Source organism: Borostomias antarcticus, assembly GCF_949987555.1.
Source record: "Borostomias antarcticus genome assembly, chromosome: 19".
Taxonomy (NCBI): Eukaryota; Metazoa; Chordata; class Actinopteri; order Stomiiformes; family Stomiidae; genus Borostomias; species Borostomias antarcticus.
Window position 1 is genome coordinate 7,427,490 of NC_140252.1, and position 19,188 is coordinate 7,446,677.

The 19,188-nt window shown below is 49.5% G+C and overlaps 1 protein-coding gene across 1 annotated transcript in view; it reads left to right on the top strand.

Moving 5' to 3' along the window:
* Positions 1 to 18,777, top strand: part of sec63 (SEC63 homolog, protein translocation regulator) — a 26,136-nt gene extending 7,359 nt beyond the window's left edge. Inside the window, exons 9-20 of the mRNA XM_084454175.1 lie at positions 284 to 378; positions 585 to 717; positions 1,031 to 1,123; positions 3,921 to 4,066; positions 5,166 to 5,313; positions 5,789 to 5,871; positions 5,992 to 6,060; positions 6,271 to 6,429; positions 11,404 to 11,565; positions 11,805 to 12,005; positions 17,904 to 18,008; positions 18,100 to 18,777. Of these exons, the coding sequence (XP_084310301.1) occupies positions 284 to 378; positions 585 to 717; positions 1,031 to 1,123; positions 3,921 to 4,066; positions 5,166 to 5,313; positions 5,789 to 5,871; positions 5,992 to 6,060; positions 6,271 to 6,429; positions 11,404 to 11,565; positions 11,805 to 12,005; positions 17,904 to 18,008; positions 18,100 to 18,237 (1,532 nt within the window). The 3' untranslated portion in view covers positions 18,238 to 18,777. The remainder of the gene's footprint in view (positions 1 to 283; positions 379 to 584; positions 718 to 1,030; positions 1,124 to 3,920; positions 4,067 to 5,165; positions 5,314 to 5,788; positions 5,872 to 5,991; positions 6,061 to 6,270; positions 6,430 to 11,403; positions 11,566 to 11,804; positions 12,006 to 17,903; positions 18,009 to 18,099) is intronic.
* Positions 18,778 to 19,188: the final 411 nt, after the last annotated feature.

The following is a 19,188-nucleotide window of genomic DNA, read 5'->3' on the forward strand; positions in this document are numbered from 1 at the left end:
GAACCTTATAATGTCTAGTTGTGTACCTAGGAACTGGATTGAGCTAAATCGATGAGTGCTGATAAGATATTGAATTGATAACAAGAATTCAAATTCCATTCAAATGTACTTGGTTGGAAAAGATTGTAATTTGGTCAGTCATGGATTAATGGTCAGCCAACAGTCAGAATATGACCTCTACTGATAGGTGTCCAGTTGTGCTGTACATGTTAGAGCTGAATTTCGCTGCAATTGGGTTAGGACCTCTATATGACCTCTTCGACCTTTGACATTTATTACCAAGGATTAGCAATGGTGTTGACGGCGGCGTTTGAGTTTGACCCTCGAAGCAATAAAGAAGCCACAATACGTCCAACAGACAACATTGAGGTGCCACAGGTAACACACCAACTGTGAACTCCCTCTCTCTTTGTGTGTGTGTGTTGTGTGTGTGTGTGTGTGTGTGAGAGAGTGTGGCTGTTCGTGGGCTGTGTAAAACTGTTTGACCTCTCTCTCCCTCTCTCTCTCTCTCTCCCCCCCTCTCTCTCCCTCTCTCTCTCTCCCCCCCCCCTCTCTCCCTCTCCCTCTCTCTCTCTCTGCTGCAGCTGATTCGTGAGCTGGGGAACATCAACGTGAAGAAGAAGGAGCCTCCGTTCTGTTACCCGTACAGCCTGAAGGCCCGGGTCCTGCTTCTGGCCCATCTGGCCCGCATGGATGTGTCTGAGGACATAGAGGAGGGTACGACACACTCACAGTGCTGCTTCTCATTTCAATTAACTATGTTACAAGTATGTAAAAGTCATTAAGTGTGTAGCAACTTTGCACATTCTGTAAATTGTACCATGTATTTCTGTATCTTTATTTTATTGTATGTGTTTTTTGTACGCTCCCTTGGAAAAGAGATCTTTTTCTCAAAGAGACTCAGAGTGCTGCTGTGTTCTGTGTTTGTGACCCACGTCTGTGTTCTGTGTTTGTGACCCACGTCTGTGTTCTGTGTTTGTGACCCACGTCTGTGTTCTGTGTTTGTGACCCGCGGCGTCTCTGTTCTCAGACCAGAGGTTCGTGGTCAGGAAGAGTCCCGCGCTGCTGCAGGAGATGGTCAACGTCGGCTGCCAACTCACTATGATGGCCAACAGCAGAGGAGGTACCCCTCACCACACACACACACACACACACACCTGCAAACTCACTATGATGGCCAACAGCAGAGGAGGTACCCCTCACCACACACACACACACCTGCAAACTCGGAGAGGGTCTCTCCTCCCTCCCTCCCAAACAGAGAGTTTTTAAAAAGGGGGTGGGGGTGGAGGGTCCTCTGAGTGAGTGAGGGGGGAATGAATGGAATTGTATATTATCTGTTTTTGCTATGAGATTGTCCTTCCCGCCGGTGTTCAGGCTAGCATCAACCTTATTAGATAGGGTAGTTTTAGTAATTCTGGGGCATTTCTATGGGCCGTCCGTTGATGTGTACAACGTCTTCATTCATGGGAGGTAATTCTATTATTTGCTAATTTCTCGTGTGAATAAATGGCGCTAGGTGTGTAAGGACCTTATGCCCCCACAGCTCAGCACGTGAGCGTTTGTGGTGTGGGGTGAAATGGACCGCTGCACTTCTGGATTAGACCCAATTATTTCTACTTGGGGAAAAGGTTCAGGGCAAACACTTGAGATGCTGAACTACTGTCACAAAATAGCATATATCATACCTGCAAACTAGTCGCCTTTAACTACAATCGCCGTTTTTTTTGTCAATTGGGTCATTCACATGAATCGTGCAGATCCGGGGAGTTTTCCAAAAAGGGGGGGGGGGTGAGGGGAGAATGACTGCGTTTGATGTTCAGGCTAGAATAAACCTTATTGGATAATACTAACTGGTTAGCTTGGCATAGATATAAGTACAAACTTGGATGCTACAAGCTAAATGTTATAGAGTAGTGGTGGGTCAATTCTATTCAGAACGTGAAATAGTGACTAACCACAGCAGACAAAATCCTACAGATCCTGTTGGATGTAACGTTGCTTGATCTCCAGTTGAATAACATCATGTCAACAGCGTCCAACATCCATTCCAATTGCGCAAGTTTTCTCCCAGGATCCTCATACAGCGTTTTTTCATACAGCCCAAATATCTCCAAAGCTGCTGCTGCTAAAATTAGGATAGAGGACACTACTAGTTGCCCCTCAAGCAGAAACGAAACTTGTCCGGTAGCTTTCTTTCAAGGAATTCCAAAATAAAAGTCACGGAAAACAATTACACAACAAAAAACAACTTCTTTTTTTTTTTTACTCACTTGGCATTGGTCCGAATGGTATACTGTATACTGAAGTATGAAGTCTACTGAATCTGATATATACAGAATAATATTTGGAGGGCCTATTCATCAGTTAATAAGTGATAATAACTGGCAACCTTAATCTAAAAATATGCAAGCAAAGACAGTGTCATCATATCGATACAATAATATGGGTCATTTTTTGTGTGTGTTTTTTTTATAAATTGGTATCTGTATCGGCCGATCCTGAGGAAAATAATCGGTATCGGCCCAAAAAAATCAGATCGGAGCATCCCTAAAAGCTCATGTCTCCCTGTCTCATTCTTTCCTGCATTTCAGGCAATGGAGGTTGGTTGTCTTTTTTGAGAGGCAACAGGGAGAATAATGTGTAAAAAAGTAATTGTTTGGTTGCTTAAGTAAATAATCAACCTTTTATGAGATATTTGTTCTCTTTTTAGGGAAAAAGAAACATTGAAATTCTGATTAAAATGTTTCAACTGTGAATCTTGATATCTACATAATTGTATTTGGGGTTGTAATTGGGATGGATATACTATGCGCCTCGCAAGAGCCATGTATCTACTCGCACACAGAAATTCTAGTTTCAAAACGCTCCAAAAAGCGTCATTTGCATATTAAAATCACTAAAAATGTATTCCAGGGGAGGATGCCCCCGGACCCCCCTACCATAACTTGGTTTTGGACCTTGTCACCTTTTTCACTCTCAGGAGTGCAGGTCTGATATATGTTTTATGTTGTATACTACCAATATATAAATGAAACCTAAAGCAGCCTACTTAAGTAGCTTAATTGAAAGCTCTTCTTGAACCATTTGGAGTAAATGCATGGTTGGCCTGCAGATGACTATAGCTGGGAGTTATTAGCTTTAAAATATTGGGATCAAGGCTTGTAGGCAAATGCATTTTCCTCAAGGTTGAGCGCAAGATGGCCGGTTCCTCATCTGGGTCCACAACTAATAGTTTTCACGGCTTTGACGCACCGCCCATGGTGTGGCCACGGCAGGCAGCGAGCGCAGTGCATTGTGGTAGTTGTAGGTTTCTTCCAATTGAGCAAAAATACATTTTCTGTCTTTTCTCTGGCCATAAAGCACACATTTCACAAATAACTGCACATTTCTACTACATAGGTGACACAATTTCAATTGACCTTCACATTCCCGGCAGTGAAGTAGTCCTTTAAGGAGGAAGACTCCTTGCATACAGCACAGCTAGATTCAGCAGGGAGATGTAAATGGTAGTGGGCGTGGCTTAACGTGGAGGTGAACATTGAGGTGAGGGGAGGCCGGCACACATCAACCCTTTCTCTGTATTTTAAGAAAGTAGACAAACCAAAATATATCTAGTAGTATAATATGGGATGGGGGTACTATGTGCCTAGCATGAGTCACACACTGAAATCCCACTTTCAAAACGCTCCAAAGAGCTTGATTTGCATATTAAAATCACTTATTCCGGTGGAGGACGCCCCCGGACCCCCCAACCTGAACTTGGTTTCGGATCTTCTCACCCTTTTCGTTACTCTACAGTTTGCAGATCTGCACGCACACACACACACACACAAACACACACACACACACACACACGGGTGTCTACTCTTCAGGGAAAGGGCAGTGAGTGTGTTAACGCGTGTGTGCGATGCCTCCAGGGTTCCACGCCCCCCGGCTGGTGTCCATAGAGAACTGCATGAAGCTGACCCAGATGATGGTCCAGGGCCTGCAGGAGGCCAAGTCCCCCCTGCTCCAGCTGCCACACTTTGAGGAGGAGCACCTCCGCTACTGCATCTCCAAGAAGGTCTGGACTGACTGTGTGTGTGCCTTCACAGGATCACATGAACGTGTGTGTGTGTGTGTGTGTGTGTGTGTGTGTGTGTGTGCGCGTGTGCGTGTGCGTGTGCCTTCACAGGATCACATGAACGTGTGTGTGTGTGTTAGGGTTGCACGATTATGAGAAAAGATAATAATTGCGATTATTTGCTTCAAAATGGTAATTGCGATTAATAATTGTGATTAATATTTAATATATAATATTAATATATAATAACCAAAATGCTCCCAAATCACGGACGTTGATCCCTTTCTTGCTACTAACTCACTGACCTCGTTTTCGCTCATTTTTTCACTACTCAATGGCTGCAGGTACTCTTGTGACACTTGTCTTGACCTACTGCCATCTGTCTTCTCAGTGAAATTGCTACGCACAGCGCACTCAGCGGGAACGCATGTGATTGGTCAGACAGCATAAGCGCCTGTGATTCGTCCGTGTAGTCCTAGCACACTCAATTCAAAGCCAAATTATTAATCACATTAATTGCGGCCTTTTGCGATTAGTTAATCGCGGAGGTCACAATCGCGATTTCGATTAATTGTGCAGCCCTAGTGTGTGTGTGTGTGTGTGTGTGTGTGTGTGTGTGTGTGTGTGTGTGTGTGTGTGCGCGCCTTCACAGGATCACATGAACGTTTGTGTGTGTGTGTGTGTGTGTGCACATTTCGGTATATGAATGTGGGTGTAATACTCTCTCTCTCTCCCTCCCTGCTTCTCTCTCTCTCCCTGCTTCTCTCCATCCCTCTCTCCCTCCCTGCTTCCCTCCCTCCCTCTCTCTCACTCTCTCCCTCCCTCTTTCCCTCCTCCCTTCCTACTTCTCTCTCTCCTTCCCTCCTTGCTTATCTCTTTCCCTCCTCCCTCTCTCTCTCTCTCTCCCTCCCTCCCTCTCTCTCTCCATCCTCCTTCCCTCTCTCTCTCCCTCCTCCCTCTCTCTCCCTCCCTGCTTCTCTCTCCCTCCCTCCCTCTCTCTCTCCCTCCCTCTCTCTCTCCCTCCCTGCTTCTCTCTCTCTCCCTCTCTCTCTCTCTCCCTCCCTCCCTCCCTCCCTCCCTCCTCCTCCTCCTCTCTCAGTATAAGGTGCGCAGCCTGCAGGACCTGGTGGGTCTGAAGGACTCAGACCGGCGGATGCTGCTGCGCTTCCTGGGGGAGGAGAAGTACGACGAGGTCCTGGCCGTGCTCGGCAGCTTCCCGCATGTCGCCATGGACACCAAGCTGCAGGGTAAGGCTCAGGGTGCCGGGGTCGCTCCTCCCTCCTTCCTCCCGGGTCGCTCCTCCCTCCCAGGTCTCTCCTCCCGGGTCGCTCCTCCCTCCCGGGTCGCTCCTCCCTCCCGGGTCGCTCCTCCCTCATTCCTCCCGGGTCGCTCCTCCCTCCTTCCTCCCGGGTCGCTCCTCCCTCCTGGGTCTCTCCTCCCGGGTCGCTCCGCCACCGGACCCTAGAGAGGTGGGCCGCCCCCTCTCTGACGCGTCTCCCCCACCAGGCGCCCGGCGCAGCAGGAGTTCTGGGTGGAGCGTGTGGATTCAGGACCCACCTGACGCGCCATCTTTCATTTGACGGTTCTTGAGCAGGATGTGGGCGTGTTCTCTGAATTGACCGCGACTTGGATGGAACCCCCATAATAAGTTCCACAGCATTAACGGGAAGAGCCGTTTTGAATGAACTCTGACCTCTCTCCTGACCCCTCCTCTCTTCCCAGTCCTGGATGACGAAGACAGCAATAACATCACTGCCGGGTCCATCGTCACGGTTACCGTCACCCTGACGAGAAAGAGGATGGCGGTAAGGAACATGATGCAATAACTTTCCGCTGGTCCTGATAGGCTAGAGTTCTGTCACGCTGCCGTGAGCTGCCCGGCTGCACTATTAACTGTGCGCGTGTGTGTGCATGTGTGTGCGTAGGAGGTGTTTGAGAAGGAGCAGGAGACGACGGCGTGTCTAGGAGAGGAGGCCAGCCCAGAGGACGCTGCGGTACCTGTCCTTCCCTCTGCTGCTTTCACACACAGCTGATCAGCGTCAACGCTGTGTGATCAACTGCACAACAGCACATTGTCAGAGAAGAGTCTGTCCCCACTAGATTTGGCTCCAGGTCCACCTCCTGTTGCTCAACCTGTGGAAGCTCTTCACAGTTGGCATTCCGGTCGAGTCACATCTCCGGTCTTTCAACGTTTGTTTCCACAGCAAGCCGACTCGAGTAAAAACAAAACCAAAGTGTGGCAGAACAAGAGCAAAGGAGCCAAGAAGACAGCAAAGTCCAAGAAGAAGAAACTGACCAAGAAAAAGCCCCTTCCCCCGCCCACCAGCAAGTCTAAGCAGGCCAATGGGAACGTGGCAGGAAACGTAAGGGCACCACACAGCAGGGATGTGATTGGCTCTTTGCCTATTAAAGGGGCGTTTTGTTGTAGAATGTGGTTCATGTATGTTTTAATTAGTATAATCATTATCAACACAAGTAACCTTTTCCCTGCAAAAATATACAGTTTAGCTTCCGCGTTGCGTTATTCAACATCCCGTGAGTAATTCTGAACAAATGTCTGTCATTCAAATGTCTGTAATTTGCATATTGGCATGTCGGGTTTGCTGCTCCGCCTCCACACTTTCTTTGCCAGAGGAACTAGGCTATTCAGGCATCCTGTTTTCTCCAGTTAATCCTGAGTTTTGTGATTGAAACAACTAGGAATTTGTCGAATTATAGATACAGTAGGACCCCACTTATCCGAACCCAACGGGACCGAAGGTCGTTCGTATCTCTGAAATGTCCGGATGACTGAAACTTATGTTAAAATGCACCAAATTGTTTGGTGGTACACTTGTTTCATATAGGTTTATAATAGACCGATTAATACCCTTAATTACTTGTGAAAATGCATCAAAATTGCCTATAATAGGCCTACAGTAGCCTATAATAAAAAACAAATTTCCACTTGAGTGCGTGCTTTGATCAAATACAGTACTTTATTCTCAAATGAGGCGTACGCTGCATTGATAGGCTACTGTATTCGCAGAACAAAATGGTATAGCCTAAAAACAACCCAATGATAATCAATAAATAAATAAATGAAATGACAGACAAGTTGTCGTGTCTAAGGCTGTAGCCTAAAAGAAAGTCTCTAAAACAACCGATGTAGGCTAACGTAGCCTAGGCTGTAGGCTATTATTTAACAAATACAGTAGGTCTAGTAGGCTAATCTACATGCTTACAACACGTCTGTGTTCCTGAAGTCCATTAACTGGGAATGAAAAATTACTCGATGCTCCTCTGCTTCAAGTTGCCGACGCGCTTTCTGGCTATGCAGCTCTCGCAGCAGACTCGTTTGCGTTTTGCGCTCGACATTTTCCCACTTTAGAGTAACAAAGAAATGAAACGTGACAGTAGGCTACAGCCTACAGGCAACATGTAGGTCTACATAGTTCTGTTTTTATTTACAGTAGGATACAGTGTATACAGTAGGCTACATGTTTATTATGACAGATTTAAATGCAAGTACAGTACTGTAATGAAAATCCCACCAGTAACCAGATAGCAGGCTCAAAAAAGAAAAAGAAAGTTTTTTAAGCCTGTCCGGTAGACCGGGAGGTTCGGATCTCTGAAGTTCGGATGAGTGGGGTCCTACTGTATATACTTATAGACAGACAACTTACTAAGACAATTTTGGCGTTTAAATGGGGCTGGGGCCCATAAATGCACTGTCTACTCACTACAGCTTCTTGTCCCACCTGGCTGGTTGTGAATAGTCTACAGCGCTCAAATAGCTCTCCTCTCTCTCCGCCCACGGAAGACCAGAGATGTGACGGCTCGGCCCACTTGCTTAGCTCGTTCTGTTGATCCCCAGTCGTCACTGCCCAGCATGTGGTCTCCCTGTCTGCTCTCTCCCTGTCTGCTCTCTCCCTGTCTGCTCTCTCCCTGTCTGCTCTCTCCCTGTCTGCTCTCTCCCTGTCTGCTCTCTCCCTGTCTGCTCTCTCCCTGTCTGCTCTCTCCCTGTCTGCTCTCTCCCTGTCTGCTCTCTCCCTGTCTGCTCTCTCCCTGTCTGCTCTCCCTGTCTGCTCTCCCTGTCTGCTCTCCCTGTCTGCTCTCTCTGTCTGCTCTCTCTGTCTGCTCTCTCTGTCTGCTCTCTCTGTCTGCTCTCTCTGTCTGCTCTCTCCCTGTCTGCTCTCTCCCTGTCTGCTCTCTCCCTGTCTGCTCTCTCCCTGTCTGCTCTCTCCCTGTCTGCTCTCTCCCTGTCTGCTCTCTCCCTGTCTGCTCTCTCCCTGTCTGCTCTCTCCCTGTCTGCTCTCTCCCTGTCTGCTCTCTCCCTGTCTGCTCTCTCCCTGTCTGCTCTCTCCCTGTCTGCTCTCTCCCTGTCTGCTCTCTCCCTGTCTGCTCTCTCCCTGTCTGCTCTCGCCGTCTGCTCTCTCCCTGTCTGCTCTCTCCCTGTCTGCTCTCTCCCTGTCTGCTCTCACCTTGTCTGCTCTCACCTTGTCTGCTCTCTCCTTGTCTGCTCTCTCCCTGTCTGCTCTCTCCCTGTCTGCTCTCTCCCTGTCTGCTCTCTCCCTGTCTGCTCTCTCCCTGTCTGCTCTCTCCCTGTCTGCTCTCTCCCTGTCTGCTCTCTCCCTGTCTGCTCTCTCCCTGTCTGCTCTCTCCCTGTCTGCTCTCTCCCTGTCTGCTCTCTCCCTGTCTGCTCTCTCCCTGTCTGCTCTCCCTGTCTGCTCTCCCTGTCTGCTCTCCCTGTCTGCTCTCTCCCTGTCTGCTCTCTCCCTGTCTGCTCTCTCCCTGTCTGCTCTCTCCCTGTCTGCTCTCTCCCTGTCTGCTCTCTCCCTGTCTGCTCTCTCCCTGTCTGCTCTCTCCCTGTCTGCTCTCTCCCTGTCTGCTCTCTCCCTGTCTGCTCTCCCTGTCTGCTCTCCCTGTCTGCTCTCTCCCTGTCTGCTCTCTCCCTGTCTGCTGCTTAGTTTCCTCTGGAGCGTGGGTCAACTGGAGCATGGGTCATAGGGAGCAGTGGGCGTGGTCAGCAGACGGCCCTTTTTCAGCGCAACACCAGCATGCTATCAAAATGGCGGCTTTGTTTGATTCACTGAAAACCAGCAGAGCCTACGTAACATGAACTTGCACAGTCAAACGGCAGACAACTGTATCACACCGTCTTTTGTAGGACTCTACTCAGTGGAGCAGCGCCCCCTAGTGATTGGGCCCCCAAACAGCCAGTCCCATATAACCTTCAGAGCCGTCGTAATGAGGGGTCCTGTTGCGGCAATCTAGCGGGATCTCTGTAAAAGGACTGATTCTAAAATTTAAAAAAAATAGAATAACAGACCGATAGTAGAAAGCAAACCGAAGCTAGAATGAAGCAGGGGGGTTGTGGTATTTGGCCAATGTTCCGCAGGTGCTGTGGTGCTGCGGTATATTGCCCAAATACCACAACCCTCCAGTGAGTTATTGCTTTTATACAACAGTTACATCATCAGGAAATATTTATGGGATAAATACCTACTATTTCAGTGTCTTGATATCGTTTTTAGTGAACTCCAAGAAAGGTAGTTCATAAAACTATTCCGTTGCTATAGAGTTTCAACACGACGGCCCATACTGTCCTCTTCAATACACCAGGATCCTTTTTCCTTCATTTAATTTTTCTTCTTTGACTCTGAGCAACACAGCTTACGCTGAATTCCGACTCCCTGGCAGAATCCCACTCCCCTTCGCGTTTAGTTTGATCTGTGATCTTCTGACAAAACAAGTGTTCACAGTTTCTACCACTCAGCAAAGACCAGAACAAGAGGAGCAACCTGTCACAAAGAGCGAGGCTATTTTAGGTTTTAAGATGATCACATTGCAATGCGAACCCATGGCTAGTTACTGCTATAACTACGAGAGCACTTGGAATTGGAACCTACATAATAGTTTACATTAAAGTAATTAACCTACATTCATATTAAGTCATTATTTATCCATCCATCCACATTTATTGTGGTTAGCCTGCATCTTTAGGTCACTGGATGGTAGGCTACTGAGTCGGTAGATAAAAGGGATGAATCCCAGATGAAAATGTAATACTTCAACTGTAGTTTATATATAGCCTAGTTGTGGTAGCCTGAATATCATGGTTTTGGCCGTCAAAAGATAACTCAAAACTCAAAGATGGTGACGGGGAGTCAGATTCCGCTGGGGAGTCAGAATTATTTGGCACAATACCCCGCCACCATAATGTCAATTATAAATAAAGCTTGAATACAGTGCATACAATACTTCCTCCATGACGGACAGTTTCTTCACCAGACTACCTTAACTCGCGTAATGATGCGCATGGTCGTGAAAGACAGCATATGATGATGATTTGTCGGGATCATTCGTGTCCCGGCCACGACACGGCAAGAATTTATGCAACTGTGATCACCTAATCTGACATGGTGACCATCGTGAAAGACAAACGAGTAGTCTGAATGGGTCAGTCTGCCACCTCACCACTAGATGTCACTAAAGATCCCACAATCCCACTCTGATCCTTTAAAGTTGCACAGAAACGGATGTTTGAGATCTAGATCTAGAACTACTTCCGTAGTTTGACGTATTTCCGACGCAAACAAGCTATGAGGGTGGGGCATAATGTTTATAGAATTTGATTGGAACATTGACAAGTGGACGGGTTTTAAGAAAGAAAGAAGAAGACAGATTAGATGGAAGGATAGCGTTGATCGACGGGTGGATGTTGTGAGATTGGCCTAAAATCTAAGGTACCTGTCATCATTGCACGTGACCTACCGTTTTCCAGGAAGTAAGAAATTATATACTTTGATATAAGATTACAACAAAAGTAGAATTTTGGCATACATCGTTGAATAGGTGAACACTATGACCAATTATATGAACCAAAATGGGACAGAATGCTTTTTTCATTTCTGTGCGACATTAATCTGAGAGAGCTACCTCCGCCCCAGAGACAGCGCAGGGCGAGGGGTCATGTTTTCGGTGCCGTGTGTTTTTTTAATGTATCTATTGGTTTATTTGATATCAGGATTATGCAAAACCAGAGCGATTTTCATGAAGCTAGGTGGAGGGGTGTAGCATGGGCCAATTAAGAACCCATTCAACTTTGGAGCGGATCCGAATCACAGGGCGGATCCACGAATAAAACCAAACTTTGAGTGAAGCCAGCTCTCTGTGGGGGCACTAGAGACACAGGGTTTGGACTGGAGGGTGTGGGGGGAAAGCCCGAACCCCACCCACAGAGCCACCCCCGAGCTAACCAATGCAGCACTACCAAACCGCACAATGCATCTGTGGGCGATGGTCCACCACGTCTAGTTAAGCGTGTTCTGTTTTCCTCTTCTGCTCTCACTCAGGAGGTGGTCGCCACAGCGAAGGAGGAGGATGAGGAGGGGTCAGATAAGGGCAGCGAATCAGACGAGGGGGAGGGTAACAAAGACACGCCCAGCGAGAGGGACGAGGACAGCGACAAGCAGAGTGACACAGAGGTGGACGAGATTGCCGGGGACGATGAGGAGGTGTGTGTGTGTGTGTGTGTGTGTGTGTGTGTGTGTGTGTGTGTGTGTGGTGTGTGGTGTGTGGTGTGTGGTGTGTGGTGTGTGGTGTGTGGTGTGTGTGTGTGTGTGTGTGTGTGTGTGTGTGTGTGTGTGTGTGTGTGTGTGTGTGTGTGTGTGTGTGTGTGTGTGTGTGTGTGTGTGTGTGAAAAAAAACAAACATCTTGTAACCTGTGCGTGCGCGCGTGTGTGTGCGCGCGCAGGAGTGGGAGGCCCTGCAGCAGAGTATCCAGCGGCGGGAACGTGCTCTGCTGGAGACCAAGTCCAAGGTCACCCACCCGGTGTACAGCCTGTACTTCCCAGAGGAGAAGCACGAGTGGTGGTGGCTCTACATCGCCGACCGCCGCGACCAGACCCTCGTCTCCATGCCCTATCACGTCTGCACGCTCAGAGACACCGAAGAGGTATGTGTGTGTGCGTGCGTGCGTGCGTGCGCTGTTTCAGCCAGCCTCTATTCAGCCAGGGAGCCCATTGAGGCCGTGGTCTCATAGGGGTGTAACAATATATCGCGATACTGAAACGTCACAATACGTATCGTCATGGTGAATACAATATTGTCATCATCATCATCATCTTCATCCGCTTATCCAGGGTCGGGTCGCGGAGGCAGCAGCTCCAGCAGGGAGCCCCAGACATCCCTTTCCCTAGCAGCATCAACCAGCTCTGCCTGGGGAATCTTTAGCCGCTCACAGGCCAGTGCGGAGATGTAGTCCCGCCACCTGGTCCTGGGTCTACCCCGCGGCCTCCTCCCAGCCGGACACGCCTGGAACACCTCCCTAGGGAGGCGCCCAGGAGGCATCCTCACTAGATGCCCGAACCACCTCAACTGGCTCCTTTCGACGCAAAGGAGCAGCGGCTCTACTCCGAGTCTCTCCCGGATGACTGAACTTCTCACCCGATCTCTCAGGGAGACCCCAGCCACCCTCCGGAGAAAACTCATTTCGGCCGCTTGTATCCGTGATCTCGTTCTTTCGGTCATGACCCATCCTTCATGACCATAGGTGAGGGTGGGGACGAAGATAGACCGGTAGATCGAGAGCTTTGCCTTTTGGCTCAGCTCTCTTTTCGTCACAACAGTGCGGTATAGCGACTGCAGAACCGCACCAGCTGCTCCGATTCTCCGGCCAAACTCCCTCTCCATGGTTCCCTCACTCGTGAACAAGACCCCCAGATACTTGAACTCCTTCACTTGGGGTAAGGACTCATTTCCTACTCGGAGCGGACAGGCCACCGGTTTCCTGCTGAGAACCATGGCCTCAGATTTAGAAGTGCTTATTCTCATCCCAGCCGCTTCACACTCAGTTGCGAACCTATCCAGAGAGTGCTGGAGGTCGCAGGCAGCTGATGCCATCAGGACCACATCATCTGCAAAAAGCAGTGACGTGATCCCCAGCTCACCGAACTGCAAACCCACCTCCCCCCGGCTACGCCTCGATATCCTGTCCATGAAAATCACAAACAGGATTGGTGACAAAGCGCAGCCCTGGCGGAGGCCAACACCCACCGGAAAGGCAGACGACTTACTGCCGAGGACCCGGACACAGCTCTCGCTCTGGGTGTACAGGGATTGGATGGCCCTAAGTAGGGACCCCCTCACCCCATACTCCCGCATAACTCTCCACAAGACCTCTCGGGGGACCCGGTCGTAAGCCTTCTCCAAGTCCACAAAACACATGTAGACAGGTTGGGCAAACTCCCAAGCCCCCTCCAAGATCCTTGCGAGAGTGAAGAGCTGGTCGGTAGTTCCACGACCAGGACGAAATCCGCATTGTTCCTCTTCGATCTGAGGTTCGACTATCGGCCGGACCCTCCTTTCCAGCACCTTGGAGTAAACTTTCCCTGGGAGGCTGAGTAATGTGATGCCTCTATAATTCGCACACACCCTCTGGTCCCCTTTTTTGAATATTGGGACCACCACCCCAGTCTGCCACTCCTTCGGCACTGACCCAGACTTCCACGCAGTGTTACAGAGGCGTGTCAACCAAGACAGCCCCTCTACACCCAGCGCCTTCAGCATTTCTGGACGGATCTCATCAGTCCCTGGGGCTCTGCCACTGTGGAGTTGTTTGACTACCTCAGTGACCTCCTCCAAGGACATTGACGACCCCCCATCATCTTCCGGCTCTGCCTCGATCGTAGAGGGTGGATTAGTCGGGTTCAGGAGTTCCTCAAAGTGCTCCTTCCAACGCTCAACAACCTCCTCAGTTGAGGTCAGCAGTGTCCCCTCCTTGCTGTATACAGCTTGGATGGTCCCCCGCTTTCCCTTCCTGAGGTGTCTGATGGTCTTCCAGAAACACTTTGGTGCCGACCGAAAGTCCTTCTCCATGGTTTCTCCGAACTCCTCCCACACCCGCTGCTTTGCCTTGGTCACGGCCAAAGCCGCAGCCCTCCGGGCCAGTCGATACCCTGCAACTGTTTCTGGGGTCTCCCGGGCTAACATAACCCGGAAGGCCTCCTTCTTCAGTCGGACGGCTTCCCTCACCACCGCTGTCCACCACGGTGTCCGAGGGTTACCGCCCCTTGAGGTACCTATGGCCCTCAGGCCACAGCTCCCAGCCGCAGCTTCAGCAATGGAGGCTTTGAACACCGACCACTCATGCTCGATGTCCCCAACCTCCACAGGGATGCCTGAGAAGCTCCGCCGGAGGTGGCAATTGAAATCTCTCCGGACAGGCTCTTCCTCCAGACGTTCCCAGTTCACCCTCACTACACGCTTGGGTTTTCCAGGTCTGTCCAGAAGTTTCCCCCGCCATCGAAACCAGCTCACCACCAGATGGTGATCAGTGGACAGCTCTGCCCCTCTCTTTACCCGAGTGTCCAAAACGCATGGCCTCAGATCAGATGATACGATAACGAAATCGATCATCGACCTTCGGCCTAAGGTGTTCTGATGCCAGGTGTACTTGTGGGCATCCTTGTGTTCGAACATGGTGTTTGTTATGGACAAACCGTGACTAGCACAGAAGTCCAACAACAGAACACCACTCGGGTTCAGATCGTGGTGGCCATGCCTCCCAATCACGCCCCTCCAAGTTTCTCCATCATTGCCTACGTGTGCATTGAAGTCCCCCAGTAGGACACTGGAGTCCCCTGCAGGAGCCCCCAAAAGGACTCCACTCAGGGTCTGCAGGAAGGCTGAGTACTCTGAACTGCTGTTCGGTGCATAAGCACAAACCACAGTCAGAGTCCCCCCCCCCACAGTCCTAAGGCGCAGGGAGGCGACCCTCTCGTCCACTGGGGTGAACTCCAGCACAGAGGCGCTCAGCTGGGGGCTAGCTAGTATAGCCACACCTGCCTTGCGCCTCATACCGTGAGCAACTCCGGAGAAGAACAGGGTCCAACCCCTATCCAGGAGTTTGGTTCCGGCGCCGGTGCTGTGCGTGGAGGTTAGCCCCACTAGGTGTAATTGGTATCGCTCCACCTCCCTCACAAGCTCCGGCTCCTTCCCCCCCAGCGAGGTCACGTTCCATGTCCCCAGAGCCAGCCTTTGCCGCCCGGGTCCGGTCCGTCGGTGTCCCCCGCCTTCACCGCCACCTAGTTGGCAGCGCACCCGACCCCGACAATTTCTCCCGCGGGTGGTGGGTCCACGGGACGATGGAGGAGGAGATGGTGCTTCCACGTGGCTTTTTCGGGCTGGGCCCGGCCGGGCTCCGTGGTAAGCCCGGCCACCAGGCGCTCGCATGCGGGCCCTCCGTCTGGGCCTGGCTCCAGACGAGGGCCCCGGGCTTCCTCCGGGCCGGGTCTCTCTTCCATTAGTTTGTAATTTCATTGGGTTTTTTTTCCTGTAACCCCAGGTAGGGGGGCTAGGGGGTACTACCACTTGCCCAAGGTGGACCCCCAGACTAGTGGAGGGAAGGAGGCGTCTTACTTCTCCATTCTAGTTTTGCAACTAGCCACTGCCCACTGAATACAATATTGTGATATGTTTATTGTATATCAGTGAACACTGGCTACACAACACTGGTAACCAACACGTCGTTTGTCTCTAGGCCTATCCATGATATTACAATAGTTAAGCTCTAAATTCACAAAGTGTAGTGGAGTAGAAATGTGGAGTAGAAATGTGGAGAAATGCACTATTGGTGTGAACAGCAGCGCTACTGCAACGCTTCACACCTGCCCTAAGTGTATCGTATCGTATTGTTATCGTCAACCCAATATCGTGTATCGTATCGTGAGATTAGTGTATCGTTACACCCCCATGGTCTCATTACAACGGGGCCCTGGTTACACAGCATCAGAAACAATTAATAAGACTGTGTGCATGTGCATCCACTGCATCCCCACACACATCCTGTCACCTGGCAACCTCAAGCTGTGTTGTCATTATTCCTTGGGAGAGTTGCGTGTTCACTCCACATCTGGGCTTCCACAGAGCAGTAGGCACTGAGGAGAAGATCAGCGCGGATACATGTAACATTCTGAAAAATGGAGTCAGTGGCTGAACAGTGATGTCAACTGAACAGTGAAGCACATCAATCAATCAATCAAAGCTTTATTTGTATAGCGCATTTCATACCCAGAGGCAACACAATGCGCTTTACAGAGAACAAGGGAGGTGGGCATACGTCCCACCCCTACATATTCCAGAGGGAAGCAAAAAAACAGTAATCACCCAGGGGCCAGATAAGTGAGCTGTAAAAAATTGTTCCCTGACCCCTCTCAACAAGGCGATCGAGCAAGCTCCTGGAATATGTTTGTCTACCGGCTAAGAACATTTATAAAGCTAAGAACATTTATAGGAGAGACATGGCAAACACTGGTGTATGTTTGTGTGTGCGTGAATGTGCCTGGGCCCAGATAGAGGCAGGGGTTGGGTTAAGGAGGGGGTAGGAAAAGGATACGGACCCGGGTTAGGGTGAGGGGAAGGGGATCTGAGCCCAGGACTGGTGTATGTCTGTGTGTGTGTGAGCGTGAGTGTGAGTGTGCCTGGGTCCAGGTAGATGCAGGGGTCAGGGGTAGGGTGGGGGTAGGAAAAGGATACGGACCTGGGTTAGGGGGAAGGGGAGGGGATCCGAGCCCACATGTCTACTGAACAGTCAAGCACATGTCAAGCACATGTCAAATGAGCATGTAAATAACAGGTGCTAACACAGGAAACCCTTGATGTATAAGTAGCAGTCAGGTGTGTGTGTGTGTATGCTGTATTGAGTGGGCTCCATGTTTTACAGCAGTAAGATGGATAATAATTGGCCCCTCACACAGCTGCCATAATAACTATCCTCATTGTGGTGGTGATTAGGAGTTTGCTATTTTCATCACAGTATGTTCATTAAATGAGTAGTTGCATATAAAGTCATTTACAGCTCACCTATAGTTGTTGATTGAGAGAGAGCTCTCGTTAGCGTGCAACATGCTAATGCTCGCACAATCGAACAGAAATGGCTAGCGTTCAAAGAAAACTCCCTTATAAACACTCCAAACAAGTAAGGATCTCCAGATAAACTAAACTCCACATCAAAGTCAGACATCCCTCTCGAACTTGCCCATTGCAACTTGTTGTGTTGATAAGAGAATAGTCCACTCTTCTGTTCCTTGTCGTTGTGAAGACAATAGTGCCGGCTAGTTACACATCACCTCACCTCCCTATATAGAGAGAGCCATAGAGGTCCCAACAAACAAATGGGTTCAATGATAGTTGGACTTGAAAAATGGTGGTATAAAAACTCAACTGAGCCCCTGACAGACTGTCCTCATATTTGATCTGGGTGAACTGTGGAGTGTTTACGTGAGTTGTCTTTGAATGCTAGCCGTTTCTACTGCATTGCGCTAGCATTAGCATGCCGCTAACGCCGGGACCAGAGACGGCATGGAACCAGCTGAAAATGTTTTCCATCGATCAACAACATTATGCGTGAGTAGTAAATGAGCCTCTGTCCAAAATTCTGAACTACCCCTTTAAGCTATATGCTAATCTCATGCTGCTACAATACAATATATTTACCCCCAAGCTAAGCGTCATGCTGTGTTGTAATTGCACTGTAATTACTGGATCCTGTTTACTAATGTGTCCATTAGATGATCATGTGTCATCTTAATGGCAAGGTTGATCCATCATTGTTATGGGCGGTTGTTTGTGCCTTCATGTCGCAGTGAGATTCTAACTTTGTTAATGTTAACTGCATTTCAACAGCCTATGATTTGATTTGTGGAGTCCACAACTTGTTGTTTTTATTTGTTTTTTTTAACATCATTGACACGGTGTGAATTGTTATTGTGACAAAGTTGTTAGAAGGTTGCAACGTTGATGTGTTGACGTTGATTGAATGCTTGATTGGAAACGTAAATGTGTTCCTCTTCAGGTGGAGCTGAAGTTCCCGGCTCCCTCCAAAACAGGAAACTACCAGTACTCCGTCATCCTGCGCTCCGACTCCTACCTGGGCCTGGACCAGATCAAGCCTCTGAAGGTGAGCCACGCGCCTGCTAGACGGAGAGCGTAGTGTGTGTCGATGGTATCCTGACCGTGTGCGCGTGCTTGTGTGTGCGTGTGTGTTGTAGCTGGAGGTCCACGAGGCGAAGGCAGTCCTGGACAACCACCCCCAGTGGGACATCCCAGAGACGGAGGAGGAGGACGAGGAGCAGGAGGACAGCGACGGCATCGAGGAGAGCGAAGACGACGACGAGGATAACGACTAAACACACACACATACAGTATATAGTACACACACACACACACACACAACACCCCATGGACTGGCCGTCTCCCATCATGACATCATTCAAGACCACAGAGGAAGGGAAAGCAACCCCCCCCCCCTCCCTTGTGTATATATATACACACGCGCGCGCGCACACACACACAGAGCTCCATCCCCCAGGGGACAGTTTATACAGGAAGGGGCCCTCCTTACTCCCCACCTCGTCCCTCCAGTGACACGGACTGTGACCTCCCAGCCCCTCTTTTCTACAGAGACCTCCTCTCTCTCGGTCAGACTGACTCTGGACAGGCCTCTGGAAGGAGAACCCGTGAACAAGCCCAGGCCCGCGGGTGTCTGAGCGGGACTGTGTTTCAATCACAATATATGTGTTGGTCTGGTTGCGTGTGTGTACGCACACTGTGTCTTTGTATGTGTTACATGTGTGCGTGCCTATATGTTTGTGTGTGTGTGTGCGGGTGTGTGTGTTTTTCACACACTGGACTGGAGGACCTATTATTTGGGCTCTGTCTTTTTTCTTTTTTGGGGGGGGGGGGTGGGGGGGGTTATATAGTAGCTTCCGTTGACAAAATAAACTAAACAAAGTCTCTAAATTGATTGAAATCATGACATTCTTTTTAGTGAGGTTTGGGTGTTCAGAAATGTCCAGTATAGTATACTGAAACTGCTGTGCAAACAGTTCTTTTTAGAACGTGACCATGGCAGTTATCTTTATTTGACACAAGGGGGCGTAAGTGTCCCATAAGTTCCTCAATGTGCTCCACCAGCACGTCTTCTCTAGCCTCTTTTCATTTAGGCTTTCAGCCCCACAGTTCAAAGCCGCTCTTTCCTTGGTGACTTCCACTTTAAAGCGCTTTTTCTGCAAAAGACAGTTGAATCAAACCAGAGGTGAGAAGGTATAGTAGTGTATCTATGATGACCATTTATCAGT